The sequence below is a fragment of the Myxine glutinosa genome, chromosome 3 (assembly GCF_964187855.1).
Source record: "Myxine glutinosa chromosome 3, kmMyxGlut1.1, whole genome shotgun sequence".
NCBI classification, from domain to species: Eukaryota; Metazoa; Chordata; class Myxini; order Myxiniformes; family Myxinidae; genus Myxine; species Myxine glutinosa.
The window spans coordinates 94,048,448-94,070,349 of NC_136263.1; the positions used below are offsets into that span (position 1 = coordinate 94,048,448).

Genomic DNA, 21,902 nt, shown 5'->3' on the forward strand with positions numbered 1-21,902 from the left:
TCGCTGCTCTCTGATTGGTTGAATCGTTTTTTGGACATAGCTCGGTAAGTAATTGTCCGATTAATATGAAACCTTGAAAAGGCACATCCTCGGGTCCCCAGCAATATACCTGGCAAGTTAAAAGTATATCGGACCCGTGGTTGTCGAGAAACAGCGGTCACAGACAAACAAACGTACAGACGTACAAACGTACAGAGATTACTGGAATTATAGATAGATGAGTTTACCTCTTTGTACTATTGATTGCTGATTGTGGATGGTTGTTGATTGCTCGGGGAATATATCATTGATTATTCCGGATCCTTGGTGTGGGGTTTCTGATTGATTGGAATTCATATTGATTGCGTTACGAAAGCGCCTAAATAATAGATCTTTCTGGCGGAGTTCCTCTCACGGTCCGGGGGTCACCGAGACCAGGTAGTCACCGGGAGGACCACGTAACACTACCCACACCCCATTAAGGTAATCTTTTAATGTACTTCTCTTCATTTCCTAAAACTATGATAGAACTCTTTCATTCAAAACATCTATGTGAGTACACAAATACTTTATTGAGAGTTTACATCATTGTGCAATGGTGCAAGGTTAAGTTGAACATAGTAATTTCCTTCGCCACTGAAGATGTTTTCATCCCTGTCTATCTGTTTGCTCGTCTGTCTGTTTGTCTGTGAGCAGGATATCCCAAAACATTGCGGACATACTCGGACGAAATTTGGCAGACAAGTTGGGTATGTACAAAGAATAATTGATTCAATTTTAGTGAAGATCTGAATCTGGATCTGGATATGATAATTATTTAACTTTCAAGTGATTCCTCAGCATTGAGAGGTGGGGCCAACACCGATATATAGCACGATATTTCAAAAAGGTGTGGACAGGTTATGACAAAACGAGGTGCATTAGTAGGGTAGGTGACAGGAACAAGCCGATTCGATTTTGGTTCAGGTCTGAATTCAGATCTGGCCTATCAGTGGGAAACATAAACTGTTCAGCCTGGCAGAGGTATGCGCTCTACTGAGTGTCATTCTAGTTAAATCCTGTAATTTTGTAAAATTTTAAGGGACAGTAAATAGAAAAAAGTTTCAAATCACAGTCCCTTTCATATAGCCATATTATATATGAATAGCAATGTAATGTAATCTTACTATAATTCACCAAATGTCCGTCTGTCTGTCCGTTCCCAGGTACCGCAAAAACGGCTGAACCGATCGTAACGAAATTTTGGGTGGGTAATCCTGGGATCCCTGGAATAAAATAGGCTATATTGTTTTTCCAATTTTTTTTTCCCAATTTTTCAGTTTTTCCAAACACGATGGAATTATATTTACCAATATGAACAGTGATTTAGCTTTTATTGAAATTCTACAAATACTGTTTAGATTTTGATGATTTGCGTGTGATATGATTTAACGGATGTTTATATAAATCGTTAAAATTTTAAAAAGGCGTCAATTTCTGATATTTTGCCTTTTCATTTGGGCCTTCCAATTGAAGCCTCGCCCATAGGGCAGGTACCGTTGATAGTAAACCTAAATGCACCCATGGAAGAGTAAAAAAAAGACAAGAGTGAAATGTCCAAAAACAAGAGTTTTTTTGATAAAGGCTCAAATTGGATGTAAACCCAGTTTGGATGAGAAGTTTTAGAGATGTCTCATTTGGTATGCTGTTGGAAAGTCGAACAAAGGAGTAAAATTACCTTTGTAAAAGGCAAAAGATGAAATGCTTGCTGAAGTTCTATGAAAAAGTCCATGGAAATCTATACAATGTCATTGGCTAAAATTGATAGCTTTGTTAGTTCTTGCATCTCACCTTTTTTGCAAAGAGTTGACCATATTTATAGGCCACGAGACCATTCTCCACAAACACGTATTGGTACTTTGTCAGCACTGCAAGACAACGATGTAAGTTGCATTCAGTCTTTATTAGTCGCATTTCCATTCTCACAATTGTACCTACTTCCTGCCATACAACTTCAAACACAGAAAACTTAGTTATACCGAGAAAGCATTTAAAAACCAAAAAGAAAAGACTTTGTCCCATAAAAAAAGGCCTTCTTAGATGGAAATCTTACTCCACAGGAAATGACATTATCACACACGTAAAGGGGTTTTTCTGTCTCTCTGTCCCAGTGTCCCATGCTTAACCCTTTGAGTACAGGATTTTTTTTTTGATAAAAATACCGCCGTTACAGGATTAATTTTACATTACGGGAATGCAACCACGTACTGACGATCTATTTATAGGTACAGTCGATGACGTGTAGTAACGTCATCCATACACAAAACTTTTTCGCGGGTTGCGGCATTGGACGTCATCCGTACTCAAAGGGTTAAGTAGCACCCCTCTATACAAGGACCAACCCACCAACATCGAGTTAATAAAATGGTAATAATGTATCACTCAACAAGTGATGTGTCGCTCTTTTCCTGTATTAAGCATCATTATTGAAATGACGTAGGTGATGACGTGTTGTCTTCTCCCATTCCTCCACCGCAGAGAGACAAGGTGCACGTCCATCTGTCTCTCTGTCTGTCTCTCTCGCTCTCTTTCTTTCTTTCTTTCTCTGCGCCTCTCACTCTCTCTCTGTGTCTCTCTATGTCTCTCTATATCTCTCTATATCTCTCTATATCTCCATATGTCTCTCTATGTCTCATCTCTCTATGTCTCTGTCTCTCTCTCTGTCTCTGTCTCTCTGTCTCTGTCTCTCTGTCTCTCTCCCTGTCTGTCTATCTCTGTCTGTCTCTGTCTTGATCTGTCTCTCACCCTCTAATCCCTCGTCTCTCGACTCATCTCTCAACTTTACTTTCGATTTTGATGTGCACCAAAATAAAACGTCTCATTTGGTTGCGCCTTAGAATTGTGTAAGTATGGTGATAAGATTTATCAACTAAAGATTGACAATGATGTGATAACTACCATGGGAAGCAGGTAAAGCCGACGTTTCAGTCATTACCATTAGCAATTCTTAGTTAACCTTCAGATGATAAATCCGATTATTATCCCCACGCTTTTTGAAAAAGCACTGGAATATTGTAATCGGCTCTGTCTGTCTGTCTGTCTGTCCATCCATCCATCTGTCTGTGAACCAAGCAGGTTCAGCCTGCTCCCAATTATCAGCAAAGTCATGGAATCCATCATTGCTTCGGATATGAAATCTTTCCTCTTCTCCAACGGCTTGATCTCTGATCATCAATTTGGTTTCAGACCAGGTCACTCTACTCTGGACATGCTGCTTCTGCTGTCTCAACAATGGATGGAGGTCCTCAATGCCAAACAGGAAATCAGAGCTGTCTCCCTCGACATATCACGTGCCTTCGATACGGTCTGGCACCCAGCTCTGCTCACCAAACTCTCCTCCTATGGTATCCATGGAAATCTCCATGCATGGCTTGCGGACTTCCTCTCTGGTCGTAGTCAACGTGTGGCCCTGAATGGATTTCTCTCAACTCCCCTTCCTGTTCAGGCTGGAGTTCCCCAAGGCAGTGTTCTGGGCCCTGTGCTTTTTCTGGTCTTTATCAATGATCTCTCCGACTCTCTGGAAAATCCTCTCTATCTCTTTGCTGATGACTCCACTCTCTGCCGCTCCATTCCTCTGCCCTCAGATCGGCAGTCTGCAGCCTCCTCACTCTCTGAAGACTTGGACAAAATCATAGACTGGTCAAACAAGTGGAACATGTCTTTCAATCCTGACAAATCTCACACTCTTACTATGTCTCTCCGAAAAGATCGCCTGGACAACCCTCCCATCTACTTTCTCAACAATCCTCTCCAAGAAGTTCTGTCGCTCAAGCTTTTGGGTCTCACTATCTGCCATGATCTTTCTTGGGAAAACCACATTTCCAAGCTGGCCTCCAAAGCCAGTCGCCGACTGGGCATCCTCCGTCGTGCGAAGTCCTTCCTCGGCACACCTGAGCTCCTCACCACATACAAGGCTTTCATCCGCAGCTCAATGGAATACTGTTCTCCCCTATGGGCCGGTGCTCCTGCCTCACACCTAGCTCGGCTTCACGCTGTCGAAACCAAAGCTTTCAGAATTATTGGAATCTCCCGCGATGAAGCTATCTCTGAGGGCCTTTCACTCACTCACCGCTGGCAGGTGGGTGGTCTTTCTGTCTTCTACCGACTCCTCTCCGGCCTTGCACCCCCAGCTCTCTCTGTGCTCTGTCCCCCAAATATTCCTACAGGTCGCACAAGATCTGCCAGCAACCCTCTGATGGTTAAACTGCCGAAATCTCGGCTCTATGCTCACCTTCACTCTTTCATTCTTCTTTTCTCCCGCCTCTGGAACAAACTCCCTCACTCCCTTCAATCCCACTCATCCCTCCAGGTCTTTAAAACAGCTGTTCACCACCATCTCTTATCTTCCCCCATCCAAAACCTTGATCTTTTCTACCCCTGCTAATTCACCCCAGATCCACCTTGTTTGAAATTCCAACTTCTTTCCTGGAAGTCCTGGCAGTGTCCATATGTTTTATACCTCTCCCACCTACCCCCTTCCCATGCCCCCCCCCCCAATGCCCTCTCCCTCTCACAGATCTCTCGATGTCTCCATGTCTCTCGGTCCCTGCTCTCAAAATAAAGTTGTGTTTGTGTCCTTCCTCCTCTCTCCCCATCTTGTCTACCGCTCCCGATGTTATATGTTTTATGTGTCGGTTTGTCTTTCTGTGTGATTAATGTTCGCTCTTTCACGAGCCTCAATCTTGTATACAAAAAAAAAGAAAAAAAAAAAAGAATTGGTCACGCTACTTCCTCCCAAACGGTTGTGCAGAAATTCACCAAACTTGGTAGTTATGATCATCACATGGCAAAAAGGTGCGAGAGCAGTATAATTTTTATCCCCGCCCGCTAAGGTGGGGTCAAAAGGTCAAATACAAAGAAAATGCCATTTCAGACACTTTTAAAACACTTTTTAAATGAAACTGTATATGCAGTCTTGCAATCTCCCGGTGTGTACCCCGGTTTAGAATAGGTACACCGTATCCCTGCGTGTCGTAGGAGGCGACTAAAAGGGTTGGCGTCAGGAAGGGCATCCGGCCATAAAAACATTGCCTCAAAAAGAGAACCATGACAATTACAACTACATATGGGCAGGGTACAGCCCGAAGTACCCCGTGGGGGACCCCACTCCCTCTCGTCAAAACTCGAGGTGGGGAACCCGATCGAAGCAAGGGTGGAAATCATTCCATTTATGACGACAAAACGTCTGATGCCCGACGTGGAGATTGGTTTCTGAGGTTTGGGACATGGAATGTAGGGACAATGACAGGGAGATCAGGAGAAGTGGTGAAAGTATTGGTCAGAAGAAGAGTGGACATATGTTGTGTGCAGGAGACGAGATGGAAGGGAAGTGGTGTGAGAATGGTGAAGGGTATGCAGGGACAGAAATACAAGTTTGTGTGGCAAGGGTGCCCAGAAGGTGTGAATGGTGTTGGTGTCCTGTTTTATGAGGAGTTTGTAGACAGTGTGGTGAGTGTCACTACAGTGAGTGATAGGTTGATGATGGTGAAAATGATGATTGGAAAGCTCTTGGTGAACGTCATCTCGGGATATGCTCCGCAGGTTGGTCGGAGCGATGAAGAGAAGGACAAGTTCTGGTGTGCAATAGAGAAGCTGATGGAAAATGTGAAAGATGAGGAAGTTGTTGTGGTAAGAGGAGACCTAAATGGACATGTGGGAAGGAGTATGGCCAGTTTTGAGGGAGTTCATGGGGATATGGTGTGAGAAATGGAGAAGGTGAAAGGATTTTGGAGTTTGCTGATGGAGCTGATTTGTTGATTTGTAATACTCAGTTCCAGAAAGAGGATAATAAGCTTGTTACATATACGTCAGGTGGGTCGACGACAACCGTTGACTACCTGCTGGTGCGTAGGCGAGATAGGGGGCACCTCCGGGAAAACAAAGGTGATCCTGGGGGAGGAGGCTGTTTCACAGCACCACTTGGTTGTCTGCGACATTAGGGTGAAAGGTGCGAGGAGAGATCGGCGGGTGAAGTACCAACCGAGAATGAATGTGTGGAGGTTGAAAGAGGTGACAGTGAGGGAGGCATTAAAAGAGAGGCTGAATATGGTAGAGGATGATGTGGTTGAGCTTGAAAGTGGTTGGATGTCAATGAAAGATAGTCTGTTGGGAGCCGTTGGTGAGGTATGTGGATGGACAAAAGGACCACCGAGGCACTCGGAAACATGGTGGTGGGATGATGAAGTTGGAAAGAAGGTTGATGAGAAGAGGAAGAAGTTCAAGGAGTGGCAGAAGGCGAAGGGTATGGGGCAGAAAAGGCAGAGCATGAAAGTTATAAGGCAGCCAAGAAGGCTGCAAAGAAAGAGGTAGCAAAGGCACAGCAGGCATGTCGGAAAATGTTCGGAGAACGCTTGGATTTGGAAGAGGGTCAGAGAGCGGTATTCAGGATTGCAAAGCAGATAGTGAAAGAGAGGTGTGATGTGATGGGGGTGAGTTGCTTGAAGGATGAAGTGGGACAAATCGTTGTGGACCCAGATGGAATTAAAGGAAGATGGAAGAGATATATGGAAATACTGTTGAATGCAGAGAATGAATGGGATGGCAACATAGAGAGTAACCCAGTTTTAGGACCGGCAGAGAAGATAACCGAGAAGGAAGTTGAGGAAGCGATAAAGGCAATGAAGAGTAGAAAAGTGGGAGGGCCAACGGGAGTTGTGGGAGACATGTTGAAGGCAGCGGGAAATTGGGGTGTGAAGAGAATGACAGAGATCTGCAATCTGGTGGTGAAAGAAGGCCGCATTCCAGTAGATTGGGAACTGAGTACCCTCGTCCCTCTATACAAGGGGAAAGGTGACCCTCTTGACTGTGGCTCGTATCGGGCGACAAAGTTATTGGAGCATGGAATGAAGGTATTGGAAAGGGTGTTGGAGAGGAGGATAAGGAAGAAAGTGAAGATTGACGAAATGCAGTTTGGATTTATGCCAGGAAGAGGAATGACAGATGCGCTTTTTATTGTGAGGCAGTTGCAGGAGAAGTATATGGAGAAGAGGAAGAAGTTGTTTCTTGGGTTTGTTGATCTGGAGAAAGCCTTCGATAGGGTTCCACGTGAAGTAGTGACATGGGCATTGAGGAAGTTAGGAGTGGAGGAATGGTTGATCAGAGTAGTGACGGCAATGTACAAAGAGCGCGCACAGCTGTAAGGACGAAGGACGGGAACAGTGGTGAGTTTGAAGTGAAGGTGGGAGTGCATCAGGGGTCGGTACTAAGTCCACTACTATTTGTAGCTGTCATGGAGGTGCTGGCTCAGAACGTAAAGGAGGGTTTACCGTGGGAGTTGTTGTATGCAGATGAGCTGGTGTTGATTGCAGAAAGTATGGATGGACTGAAGGAGAAGATGAACAAGTGGAAGGAATGTATGGAGACAAAAGGTCTGAAGGTGAATATCGGAAAAACGAAGGTGATGGCAAGTGGTAAAGCATGTGGTGAGGTGTAAAGAACTGGGAAGTGGCCGTGTGCTGTGTGCAGGAAGGGTGTCGGAGTGAATTCCATTCAATGTCCAATGTGCGCTGAGTGGGTTCATCAAAAATGTAGTGGTTTGAGAGGGTCATTAACCAGTGTGGCAGCTACATTCAAGTGTAAGGTGTGCACAGAGGGAGCTGCAGATGGAGGAAATGTTGAGTTGGATCTTGGGGATGGCCTGAAGCTGGAAGGTGTGAAAACATTTTGTTACCTAGGAGACATGCTGAATGGAGAAGGTGGATCAGACTCGGCAACGGTTGCTGGAGTGAGATGTGCATGGAAGAAGTTTCGGGAACTGAGTGGCGTGCTGACGAGGAGGGGAGTGTCGTTGAAGCTGAAGGGAAAGGCGTATGCTGCATGTGTGAGAAGTGTTATGATTTATGGGAGCGAGACATGGGTAATGAACGTAGAGCAGCAACGAAGGCTGGAAAGGGTGGAAATGCGAATGGTTCGGTGGATGTGTGGAGTATCGTTGAGAGAGAGGAAGACAAATGATGAATTGCGAAAGATGATGGGAATAGAGCCTGTGATGGATGCTGTGAAGAGAAACAGGTTGAGATGGTTTGGTCATGTGTTGAGGAAGGATGAAAGTGACTGGTTGAGAAGAGTGATGGAAATGAATGTAGAAGGAAGTAGAGGACGGGGAAGACCGAGAAAGACTTGGCTAAAGATGGTCAAAGAAGAAATGCGGGCAAGGGGGTTAACAAGGGGAGATGCAGAAAATAGGGCAAAATGGAGAACATTGTCATGGGGACCGCAAGGCTAACCCCCGCTCTTGCAGGGAAAATGGCCTTAAAATGCATGTTGTTTGTTGTTGTTGTATATGCAATCAACATTGGGAGACGCATGAAATATGTAACGATTTTTTTGGATGTGAACCCCGGTTCATGCCCCAGGTGGTGGGACTGAGGGTCACAGGGGTCAAATCGGAAATTTGTTAACTCAAATTGGGAAGCGTGGGGATTTGCGATGGCACGCCATAGACTTTGCTCTAGTTAAACTTGTCTTCCGACACAGATCCACATCTGCTTTGACAAAGTCCAGCATTCCTCTAATTCTGGAAATATTTTGACTATTTGCAGCACTTGGCAGATATGCAAAAACAAATTACAATTAATAGACAGAAAAAAACGATTAAGCCAATCATGGCTGTGCCATTTCACCCCACAAGTTATATTACACTTACCATCCTTTCCCAGCTGCTCAGAAACTTTGCTGAAGTCTGAGCCACTGACGACCCCCAAGAGGACTTTGCCTTGCATTTCATGAAGGAAGGAGTCCATTTCAGGGGAAATCACCTGCAAGGTATCAGTACAGAGATTGGACCAGATGAGGATCTTTGAAATTTTGTTTTGCTATGTTTTACAACATTCACCATGGTTTCACCGGCATCTCTAATTTCCAGCATGTTTATTTCAACAATAATTGCCACCAAATGCTTTTGCCTGACACAGTAATCTCAGAAACAGCACCAGATTGGTATGTGGAGGCGTGAAAGAAATGTGCCACACTTTATGTGGACCTTTGACCTGCCCTTACATCTTCCTAAACCCACTTGTAACCAATTAAGGTGTTTCCATCTCCTTCAGAAATAATTTAAAAAAACAAGGCTCAACAAGCATATAGTAAACCACACACCAGGCTGCACTGACATTCATATGCAAACAACACCATCACGAGAACAAGCAAAATCTATTGATGAAACACAAAGTTGGCAAACTTTTACGAGTTGAACATTAACTAACAAATCGGCATCAACAAGCGTTGTCTGCATGTACAACAAACATTCCAGAGATTGATGGCGTCAAATGGACATGGAGAGATTGATAGCGTCACATGGACATGGAGAGATTGGTGGTGCTCACAGTAAAATGTAATGTAAAATCTAGCAACCTTTTACAACCTGTGGATCTGTTTTGAAAAAAATAAATAATCATAATAATAATAATAATAATAATAATAATAATAATAATAATAATCACCTGCTGGACAACTAATGGACGGAATCAAGCTCACGGTAACATGTTATCCAACGTTTTTGTTCCTCACTTTTCCGGTCTATGGAATCACCTTACAAAGGGGTGTGCTGTCTCAGTTTTCCCTTCCGGGCTTCAAGCAAGTAGTGCACAGTCATCTATTGTCATCCCCAACTTTGACTTATGATCTTCATTACCCCCATTAACCTTCCCGAACACGACCATCTTGCTTGCGAGGCTCAGTGTTTCTTCCCGTCCTCCTCCTTTTGCCATAGTTGTTCATTTTTATTTTTTTTGGCCATTTTCCTACCTTGATGTTTGTCCCACTATCAGGGCAGCTCACCTCTTGCTCTTCCATGACAACGGCTCTGGTAAAGAAACATAATTATACCCAGTTCTACATAATGTGTGTGATTTTTATAAAATGATGTGGAAAATATAACCATGTAGCGGTTGCCGCTGAGCATACACAATCGCCTTACACCTGCCGAAGACGCAACCAGGGAGCGATCACTGTACCGGGCTCGCCCAGACCGCCCGGAGACGCTCAGTCTCGCCTTTCCCGGGCATGTCCAGACTCGCCTTTCCCGGGCTCGCCCAGACCGCCCGGAGACGCCCAGTCTCGCCTTTCCCAGGCATGTCCAGACTTGCCTTTCCCGGGCTCGCCCAGACCGCCCGGAGACGCTCAGTCTCGCATTTCCCGGGCATGTCCAGACTTGCTTTTCCCGGGCTCGCCCAGGCCGCCCGGGCACGCCCACTCTTGCCGTGTTTGATTGCATATATATATTGCTGCCCGATAAACGGGCTTTTCAGAGTACCAGAGTTTGGTTTTGCTGAATAAAGAAACTCGGATGAATTCCAGTCTTTTGTCGCGTCAATCCTTTCAACTCGCGTAGGAGCACAGCTCCTTCATTGGTGACCCCCGACATGGACACGGCAGTTGCCCTTAAACTGCCTACCTTCTGGGAGGCTCACGCGGCGGTTTGGTTCGCCCAGGCGGACTCCCAGTTTGCCCTGCGAGGCATTACCGCCGACGACACCCGCTTCCACCATGTGGTAGCGGCACTCGGCTCCGCCACCGCGGCCCGCGCCCTGGGCCTCCTCCAGCACCCGCCAGCCGCTGACAAGTATGGCGCGATTAAGACGCTCCTCCTCGACGCATTCGCCCTCTCACCGGTGGAACGCGCACGACGCCTGCTCGACCTGCCCGAGCTCGGCGACACGCGCCCGTCCGAGCAAATGGACAACATGCTCTCGCTGCTCGGTGAGCACTCCCCGGATTTTCTTTTCCGAGAGCTGTTCCTCCGCCAGCTGCCTAGCCAGGTACGCTTTGCCCTGGCAGGCACGCAGATCACGGATCCCCGCGCCCTCGCCAGGGAAGCCGACAAGGTCTCCTCGGCAGGCCAGCACATCGGGGCGGCTACCTGGAGCCCGCCGCCGTCCGAGGCGATGCCCATGGCGCCCGAGCGCCCGGTGCGGTTGGAGGCCGAACTGCCGGTGCAACTGGCGGCCGCCACGCCGCGCCGACCGCTTCCAACACGACGGCCGGGGCCTCCACCTGACCAAGCGTGGTGTTATTACCACGCCAGGTTTGGACACAAGGCTCGGACATGCTGAGCACTTTCGGCAAGTCGGGAAACGGCTGGGCCGGCGTTCATTACCAGCCATGAGCGCCGGCCACTCGGGCAACTTGCTTTTCATCAAGGACAAAGCGTCCGGGCGGCGTTTCCTTTGTGACACCGGCGCCCAACTGAGCGTCATACCCGCCTCCGAGCAGGACAGGCAGACCGCCGTTTGTGGCCCCTCCTTGGTCGCTGCCAACGGATCGGCCATCCGCACCTTCGGCCCGCGCAACGTCACCCTCTGCTTCGGCAACCAGCGCTTTAATTGGACCTTTGTGACGGCGAGCGTGCCCATGGCTTTGCTAGGCGCCGACTTCCTCTGCACACACGGGCTGCTGGTCGACGTCAAACGGCGTCGCCTTGTCAACGCCGAGACTTTCAGCTCCCTGGCATGCACGATGAGCAGCTCCGCGCCGACCGAACTAGCATGCGCCCTCCCGGCGGCAAACGAGTTCGCTCGCCTGCTTGCAGAGTTCCCGGCCCTCACGCGGCCGACGTTTTCGGCCGTCGCAGTGAGACATGGTATCGAGCACCACATACCAACTACGGGCCCACCAGTCTATGCCAGAGCCCGCCGCCTCGACCCGGCCAAGCTCGCCGTGGCAAAAGCCGAGTTCGACGCGTTGGAGCACCTCGGCATCGTGCGGCGCTCCGATAGCGCGTGGGCCTCGCCACTGCACATCGTGCCGAAGCCGGGGGGCGGCTGGCGCCCATGTGGCGACTACCGCCGCCTCAACGACGTTACCACCCCCGACAGGTATCCGGTCCCGCACATCCAGGACTTTTCCGCCCATTTGGCGGGGCGGGTCATTTTCTCGAAAGTTGACCTAATACGGGGATACCACCAGGTACCTGTCAGGCCGGCCGACGTCCCAAAAACGGCCGTCATCATGCCGTTCGGCCTGTTCGAATTCCTGAGAATGCCGTTTGGCCTCAAGAACGCGGCCCAGGCGTTCCAACGCTTGATGGACGGCGTGCTGCGCGACCTGACGTTCCTCTTCATCTACCTGGACGACATCCTCGTCGCCAGCACGTCCGGGACCGAGCACCTCCTCCACCTCCGAACACTGTTCGGGCGCCTCAGCGAGCACGGCTTAATCGTCAACCCGGCCAAATGCCACTTCAGCACGGCGGCCGTTGACCTTTTGGGCCACCACATCACCAGAAACGGGGCCGTGCCGCTGCCAACCAAGGTCGAGGCCATCACCGAGTTCCCGCGTCCCCGCTCCATCAAGGCCCTGCAGGAGTTCCTCGGCATGGTGAATTTCTACCACCGTTTCGTGCCCCGCACTGCTCAGCTCATGCGGCCCCTTTACGAAGCCCTCCGGGGCAAGCCGGCAAAGCACGACGTCGTCTGGTCCGCAGCCATGGACGCGGCATTCACAGGCGCAAAGCTGGCCCTCGCCGACGCAACGCTGCTGGCTCACCTGGTGCTCGACGCTCCCATCGCCCTCACTACGGACGCCTCCGACTATGCGGTGGGCGCCGTACACGAACAATGGGTGAATGGGGTTTGGCAGCCACTCGCTTTTTTTTGCCGGCAACTCCGGCTGAACGAGCTAAAATATAGCACATTTGACCGCGAGCTCCTCGGTCTATACATGGCCGTTCGCCATTTCCGCCACCTCCTGGAGGGCCGCCCGTTCACGGTTTTCGTCGACCACAAGCCGTTGGTTTACGCGATGGCCAAAGTCACGGAGCCGTGGTCGGCCCACCAGCAGCGCCACCTCTCCGCCGTGTCGGAATTTACCACGGACATCCGGCACGTCGCCGGAAAAGACAACGCCGTGGCCGACTGTCTTTCTCGGGCCAGCGCGAACGCGGTCCACCTCGGCGTGGACTTCGCGCTTATGGCGGCCAACCAGACCACCGACACCATGGTGCAAGCCCTCCGGGCGGCGGACACGGGCCTCCGCCTGGCCGACGTCCCCTTCGCGGACACTGTCCTGCTCTGCGACGTCTCCCAAGGCCAGCCTCGCCCCGTCGTGCCCGTTACCTGGCAGCGCCGCGTTTTTGCCTCCCTCCACGGCCTTTCCCACCCGGGCCGGAAAGCTTCCCAGAAGCTGGTGTCGGCGCATTTCGTCTGGCACTGACTTCGACGGGACGTCCGCGATTGGGCCAACGCCTGCACGGCCTGCCAGCGGGCCAAGGTCCACCGCCACACCCAGGCCCCGCTGGCACCTTTCACCGTGCCCGAACGGCGTTTCGACCACGTCAACGTGGACCTGGTGGGCCCCCTTCCCCCATCACGAGGTTTCACACACCTGCTCACCATGGTGGACAGGACCACCAGGTGGCCGAAAGGCCGTTCCCCTCGCTTCCACCACCACCGCCGACGTGGCGCAGGCTTTCATCGCCACCTGGGTCACCCGCTTCGGCGCACCGGCGGACATCTCTTCGGACCGCGGTCCGCAGTTCACCTCCGAGCTGTGGGGCGTGGTCGCCCGCAACCTGGGGGTCAAGCTCCACCGTACCACGGCCTACCACCCCCAAGCCAATGGGTTGTGCGAGCGTTTTCACTGCTCCATGAAGGCCGCGCTCATGGCCGGCCTTCAGGACGGCGGTTGGGCCGACCGGATGCCGTGGGTCCTTTTGGGCCTCCGCACGGCCCCCAAGGAGGACCTCCAGGCGTCCACCGCCGAGCTCGTCTACGGCCAGCCGCTACGCGTCCCGGGCGAGTTCGTGCCCGACGCTACCAGTCCCTGGTCCGCAGCTCGCCAGCGCTCGGACCTCCAGGAGGCCGCCCGATGGTTTGCCCCCGTGCCAACGTCCCGCCACGGTGGCCCCCAGTCCTACGTCCCCCCAGCACTTCGCACAGCGGAGTACGTTTTTGTGCGTCATGACGCACACCGGGGGCCACTCCGGCCGCCGTACGACGGACCCTTCCGGGTCCTGCGACAGGACGACAAGTCTTTCGTCATCGACGTCGGCGGCAGGTCGGACCGGATTTCAGTGGACCGCCTCAAGCCGGCGCACGTGGACGTCGACCAACCACCACGGTTGGCCCTTCCTCCGCGGCGAGGCCGCCCCCCGTCCACGGTTCCCCCCCGCTCGACCACCCACCACCACACCGGACCCCCACCCCCCCCCCCCCACGACCCTCCAGGGGTCGCTTCGGCCGGGTCATCAGGACCCCCCTTAAATTGACCCTGCCGGTGCAAGTCGATTCTGGGGGGGCGCGTGTAGCGGTTGCCGCTGAGCATACACAATCGCCTTACACCTGCCGAAGACGCAACCAGGGAGCGATCACTGTACCGGGCTCACCCAGACCGCCCCGAGACGCTCAGTCTCGCCTTTCCCGGGCATGTCCAGACTCGCCTTTCCCGGGCTCGCCCAGACCGCCCGGAGACGCCCAGTCTCGCCTTTCCCGGGCATGTCCAGACTTGCCTTTCCCGGGCTCGCCCAGGCCGCCCGGGCACGCCCACTCTCGCAGTGTTTGATTGCATATATATATTGCTGCCCGATAAACGGGCTTTTCAGAGTACCCGAGTTTGGTTTTGCTGAATAAAGAAACTCGGATGAATTCCCGTCTTTTGTCGCATCAATCCTTTCAACTCGCGTAGGAGCACAGCTCCTTCAACCATAAGTCTGGTAAAGCATGTTAATGTGGTGGCAAATGAACTGCACAAAAATAAAACGGGGCTCGTTAAAAAGTCAAAAATCCCAATTTTGTTTGCAATTTTGGTTATTACACTTCCTGTCCATGCGCAACCAGGTGAACTGGAAAAGGGGATGTATATTTTCAATCAGCTGGATATAATAAGGAATGTGAACACATAAGCCACACAATACAGTACCCTGACAGTTTTGTGGACTTAATTGTGTGCCATATAATAACAACAACAAGAACAACAACAATGGATGCCCATACTGTTTCCTAGCGCTTCACAGCATTCAACACGACAACTCGAGAAAAGTTCCAAGGCTTTCACCAATCCTGGTCAGATCACCACTCCATCGCAGGATACTTCAATGAAAGCGGCACGAATTCCTAATTTCGTCTCGGGTGCCGGTGATAACTTGCCTACGCTTCAGGAAAGACTGAAGGATCTTTAACCTCCACCATGAACCGGAAATATTAGACAGGTCCTCCAGCTTAATGTGTCCTTTTGACATTTTGTTTTGATGGACGGGGACACATTGATCACCTGTATTCAAAACACCAGGATATGACAGTTTATTGCTGGGTCACGATTTACAACAAGGCTAGAAAGCAAATTGAAGCTATTGTCCTGGCCCTGTGGCATTTTAGCAAAATAAATAAGATTCAACAATTCCCCTACAATCTATCATGCCAAGATTATCAACATGTTATAAATCGAGTAAATGTGAGGAATGTTGATGATAAAAGGGGCATTTGATTTATTTTCCAAATCAGATAAACTTACTCACAACATGGCACTTTCGAAAAAAAAACCAAAAAAAAAAAACCACCTTTAGAGGCCATTTTTCCCCGCAAAGCGGGGGTTGGCCTTTTTCGGGCACCGTGGTTGTTGTTGTTTTTTGTTGGTCCCCTTTTTGAAGCAATGTTTTACGGCCGGATGCCCTTCCTGCCGCCAACCCTTTTTGTCGAAAGTTTGTGTTTGTGTTTTTTTTGTTTGTGTTTGTGTGTGTTTGTTTGTGTTTGTGTGTTTGTGAAAGTTTGTGTTTTGGTTAAAGAACCTTTTTTTTCTTTTTCGAAATGACTATTTTTTCTTTATTTTTGAATAAAGGCTCGTGGAAGAGAAAATACAGCGGATGGATCAAGATGTAACAGGATGCAAAATGAACAGTAGATAGAAGGGGAGAAGCACCAACAGCAGAGCTAAAGCCAAGATAGAGGGAAACTTGGATAACAATGGGTGTTGGAGAGGAATGGGGGGCGGGAGAGGATGCATGAGGTGCACATGATGGATACAGAAACTCCAAGGGAGGACAACTGCAAATTTGGACGGAGGAGGTAATGGTGTGGGGAGGGGGGGGGGAGGGTAGAAAAGATCATGATTTTGGAGTGGGGACGATCAAAGATGGTGGTGATCAGCTCGCTTGAAGAATGAGATACAAAAGAATGTCGAAGTAGTTTCCACATGTCGGAAAAAAACGATTGAGTGTAGGTGAACAATGAGCCTGGATTTAGGTAGTTTCACCAGAAGGGGCTTGTTGGTGGACCATGTAAGCAACGTAGAAACATGGGGAGGGGGTAGGGGAAACAAAGCACGGAAAGAGCAGAGGGAGCAAGACCAAAGAGGAGGTGGGTGAAGACAGAGAGACCACCGACCTGTCTGTGATGGCGAAGTGATAGGCCCATACACTCAGCTTCATCGCGGGAGATTCCAATGATCTTGAAGATCTTGGTTTTCACAGCGTCAAGCTGAGCAAGATGTGAGGTAGGGGAGCCAGGCCAGAGGGGAAAGCAGTATTCCATGAAGCTGCGGATGAAGGCCTTGTAGGTGGGATAGGAGTTCAGGTGTGCCAAGGAAGGACTTGGTATGACTGAGGATGCTCAGTCAGCAGCTGGATTTGGAGGCCATCTTTGAAATGGGGTTTGCCCAAGAAAGATCATGGCTGGTAGTGAAACTCAGAAGTTTGAATAACAACTTCCTCAAGATGATTGCTACGAAAGTAGATTGGAGGGTTTGTCATTTGGTCCTTTGTGAGATTTGTCAGGATTGAATGACATATTCCAAGTGTTTGACCATCTTGTGATTTTTTTTCAAGGTCTGAAGAGAGGGAAGAGGCTGCTGCCTGCCTGTCTGAAGGATGTGGATGGCATGGCAGAGGGTGGAGTCATCAGAAAATATATAAAGAGGATTTTCCAGAGAGTCAGGGAGATCATTAATGAAGATTAGAAATGGGACTGGACACAGAACACTGCCTTGGGGAACTCCAACCTTGACGGGGAGAGGAGATGAAAGAATTCCATTGAGAGCCACACGTCGGCTACGAGAGTATAGGAAGTCAGTATCAGTATGCCATGTGTGGAATTGGTCTGTGATGCCATAGGCAGAGAGTTGGGTTCGTACTATTTCCTGTTAATGCAATTAGTTAGCGAGGGCCATGGTAATAACACGCATATACTAACACATGCTCATAGAGAAGTATACTTTGAGACTTGGTTGGTCTCTGTTCCACCTTCTGAAACCCACATACGGAGATAACAACCAACAACACACAAACAAACAAACACAAACAAACAAACACAAACACACACACACACCGTGGTTTTTCTGGGGACAAACGTTATTCATGGGAAGATGTAAGGATGGTTTCACATGATCATTTCTTGTGATCATCCCTACCTTGTTTACATACTTTTTGGAGTGACATCCCTACATCTCTTTACATTCTCTTAAATGTTTTTTTATTACTTGTTAGTATAGATATAGGTAGCTATAATTATTACCTATACAAATGTATTTGTCCTATATCTATCTATAATTCCAGTAATCTCTGTGTGTCTGTGTGTCTGTGTGTCTGTGTGTCTGTGTGTCTGTGTGTTTGTCTGTGACCGCTGTTTCTCGACAACCACGGGTCCGATATACTTGAAACTTGCCAGGTATATTGCTGGGGACCCGAGGATGTGCCTTTTCAAGGTTTCATATTAATCGGACAAGTAGTTACCGAGCAATGGCGATTTCTTAACCAAACTCCGCAAGCCGTTCGCTTTGGACCAAACCATTGCATGTAAATAGAGGGGGGGGATTGTCACCGTACTCGCAAGCCGTTCGCTTTGGACCAAACCATTTCATGTAAATAGAGGGGGGGGATTGTCACCGTACTCGCAAGCCGTTCGCTTTGGACCAAACCATTTCATGTAAATAGAGGGGGGGGATTGTCACCGTACTCGCAGGCCGTTCGCTTTGGACCAAACCATTTCATGTAAATAGAGGGGGGGGATATAATTTTAGATATACTAGGGCATTGCCCGTACGTGGGTGCCCGTTCCGTGGCCAAAAAAAATAAAAAACGCTACCCGTACGCTCTACCCCGCCCGTACGCCCGTAAACAAAAAAAGCAACGCTCTTCGCTTCCGCCCTTCGCTCTGACTGAATTGGGAGAAATAATGCGCATAAGAAATCGAATTACGTACCGTAATGGCGGTCAGCTCGTAACGCGCTCAGCTCCGCTCGTCTCACATCGGCCACGCCTACGCAACAGAGCGTTCTGTGATTGGCTGCCGGAAGATAAGTCGTCACTGTCCGGAAGTTCGCAAATCGCAGTTAGGATGAATCGTTTTAATTTAATCGCAGTTTGAATTCGTTTTAAAACATAGTTTAACGGCAACATAGTTGAAAAGCCTTGCCTTGCTGCAAACAGCTGCTGCAAACAACAACAACATGGAAGGCTGCACTGTCCGGAAGTTGGCATATCGCAGTTACGATTATTTTAGTGTTAATGGCCAATTATTCAATTAGCGCCAACGTATTTTGGCTGTTTGCAATTTAATCGCAAGGAAAAGTAGAAAGAGAAGAGGGAAAAAAAGAAAAGCCTTGCATTAACGCATTAACGCTTGCATTGCATTAACGGTTCGGCACACGTGATAGCTCGCTGCTCTCTGATTGGTTGAAGCGTTTTTTGGACATAGCTCGGTAGGTACTTGTCCGATTAATTACAAACCTTGAAAAGGCACATCCTCGGGTCCCCAGCAATATACCTGGCAAGTTTCAAGTATATCGGACCCGTGGTTGTCGAGAAACAGCGGTCACAGACACACAGACAGACACACAGAGATTGCTGGAATTATAGATAGATATATAGTACGGGCATGCCCTAGTACATACAACGAGAGTACCCACCCTCCAGGCAATCATGTTCCAAGCATGCAACATGTTCTTCTGACACATACGGTACCTTGATTTAAGCTGTGTACAGGCAACTGACAGCTGCCTCAATTGCTCCGAAAAAAACCTATGTTACATGCATGACGCAAAAACATGCCTGCAGTACTGCTTATACTGTACTTCAAAACTTCTCAATGCCCTGGAAACAGGAATACTGTCCGGTGAAAGGTGGGGACTTGTAATGCCCTATCCCACATGGAGGTGGTGCTACATGATACACATTTACATAGAGAATTGGTGTAGTCGTACCCCTTCCCCGTCCCCCAAGACCACAGGCAAAGACAAAATCAACCCTATACACTAAATGGGGTCATGCTGATCCCATGTAGCATGTCTGGATGTAATTGGCAAGGAACTGTAGGAGGAGTAGCATGACAAAAACACACACACACACACACACACACACACACACACACACACACACACACACACACACACACACACACACACACACACACACACACACACACATGAATTATGTTAAGGATTCTATGAACTAGCAACAGTACTCGCCCTGTGGGCGGGGCTTCAATTGGGAGGCCCAAATGAAAAGGCAAAATATCAGAAATTGAAAGCTTTTAAATTTTAAACGATTCATATAAACATCCGTTAAATCATATCACACGCAAATCATCAAAATCTAAACAGTACATGGTGCCCATTTTGAAAAAAGATTGAATTCTGCAAAACGGAAGCGGCCGCTACACGTCTTTCTCAGTCACATGTTCATGTGTGAAGAGTGCGCGCCGAATCTGTAACACGGAAGTGGCCGCTACACCTGTTTCTCAGTCACTTTGCACACGCTGCCTTGTTACTTCGGAGCCGCACGTTTATATAGGAAGAGTTCGTCAGGAGTCGATCTACTCTCTCCTGGTACGTAGAATTTCAATAAAAGCCACATCACTGTTCATATCGATAAATATTATTCCATCGTGTTTGGAAAAACTGGAAAATTGGAAAACTTGGAAAACAATATAGCCTATTTTACTCCCAGGGGTCCCAGGAATACCCACCCAAAATATCGTTGCGATCGATTGAGCCGTTTTTGCGGTACATTTGAACGGACAGACGGACATTTGGTGAATTATAGTAAGATGACACTATCATTACTTCTCAGGAAATATTAACTTGCATTTCTAAAACCTCCTCTGTGCCAGCTACATTACTACATGGTGACATTGCTGCCTATCGCACAATGTGCTTATGCTTCATAACGCTGTGACTCCATGTTGAAATCCCATGTAATGTGTCGATTTGTCATCGTGATTAATGCTTAATGTGTGCAATCAGTCACCTTCAAATATTAGATAATAAAACAATAGCACAAGAGCTTGTTATTGTTGAAGATGTTATGTGTGTACAGATTAAGGATCACGATAAACAAGGCTTGGATAATAAACAACAAGAATGCAGTTTATTCCTGCAAGAATGCAAGAATGCAGGACCAGCCTCATCTCCATCGCCTCTGCTCCATCCTTTGAACACCTGGCTTTTAAACTCTCTGGTCACACACAGTCAGTCATGGCTGTTGTCTACCGCCCTCCCAAACCACACCCATCATTCCTGTCTGACTTCTCCTACTTTCTGACCCAGCTATGTTCCCTCTCCCCCTCAATCCTCCTCCTTGGTGATTTCAATATCCACATGGACTCCACTGACTCCACGATAACCACTGACTTCACTGATTTACTCACCTGCTTTAACCTCACTCAACATGTCAACTTTCCTACCCATAACCATGGTCACATTTTGGACCTTGTCTGCTCTACTGGACTAATTTTGCACCATCTCTCTGGCTCCGACCTCACCCTCTCTGACCAACTAGCCATCACTCTGACCATCAACATCCCCACCCCAGCACCAAGGCATTATCGCACTATCAACTTCCGTAAGCTAAACGCTCTTTCACCTACCTCATTCTCATCCACCCTCTCTGAAAAAATGTCCACTTCTCCCTTCGTTGACCTCCACACCCCTTCTGACCTCACTGACTACTACATCCACACTCTCTCCTCCTGCCTTGACCAGCTTGCGCCTATGAAAACCAAAACAGTTTCTTTCACCCATTCTGCTCCCTGGTTTACCCCTGAACTCCGCCTGATGAAAACTCATGCTCGCCAACTTGAAAGACTCCGCAATAAAACAGGTCTCACAGTTCACTCCCAGGCCTACAAGGACCACCTACAACACAATAAAGATGCCCTCTCCCGCGCCCGCTCCGCCTACTACTCTCAAATTATCCACTCTGGCTCCGGAAACCCAAAAGCACTCTTCTCTACAATAAATAAACTCCTCAGCCCCCTGAACACCACCACCCAGTCATTCACAGTAGACAACTGCATCTCCTTCCTTTCATTCTTCCAACGCAAAATTGAAAACATCTACAACAGCTTGACCACCGCCGCACCCGCTCCCCCTCAAAGCCACCTGCCCCCCCCTTATCCTGCCATCCCCTGTCTCAATTCTCCCCAGTCTCCCCTACTGACCTCTCTGAACTCCTCATAGGAATGAAAATGCCACCTGCACTCTTGACCCCATCCCCTCCAGCTTTGTCAAGGCCTCCCTTCCTGCTCTCTCTCCACTTATCATTGCAACAATAAACTCCTCCCTGTCTACAAGCATCGTCAAACCATCCCTCAAAATTGCTGCTGTTACCCCCATTCTGAAAAAACCTGGACTAAACCCTGACACCCTAAATAACTTCAGACCCATCTCCAACCTACCCTTTCTGTCAAAAGTTTTGGAACGCGCTGTAGTCACTCAACTCAAACATCACCTCTCTGCCAATAACCTGTATGAAACATTCCAATCCGGATTCCGCTCCAACCACAGTACTGAAACTGCTCTCCTCAAAATCACCAATGACCTTCTCCTCTCCTCTGACGCTGGCAACCTCAACATTCTCATCCTCCTCGACCTCAGCGCCGCCTTTGACACCATCGATCACACCATCCTCCTCACCCGACTTGAAACCACCTTTAACATTACCGGCACTGCCCTCTCTTGGA

General features: G+C 48.9%; 1 protein-coding gene across 8 annotated transcripts in view; it reads right to left on the minus strand.

The window, feature by feature from the left end:
- The window catches only part of LOC137423373 (phosphomannomutase 2), an 85,090-nt gene that overhangs the window by 50,083 nt on the left and 13,105 nt on the right, over positions 1 to 21,902 (minus strand). For all 8 annotated transcript variants that reach the window (XM_078774293.1, XM_068110458.2, XM_068110459.2 and 5 more), the window contains exons 3-4: positions 8,663 to 8,774; positions 1,810 to 1,886 (exon numbers count right to left, since the gene is read on the minus strand). In XM_078774293.1, coding sequence (XP_078630419.1) covers positions 1,810 to 1,886; positions 8,663 to 8,774 — 189 coding nt within the window. The remainder of the gene's footprint in view (positions 1 to 1,809; positions 1,887 to 8,662; positions 8,775 to 21,902) is intronic.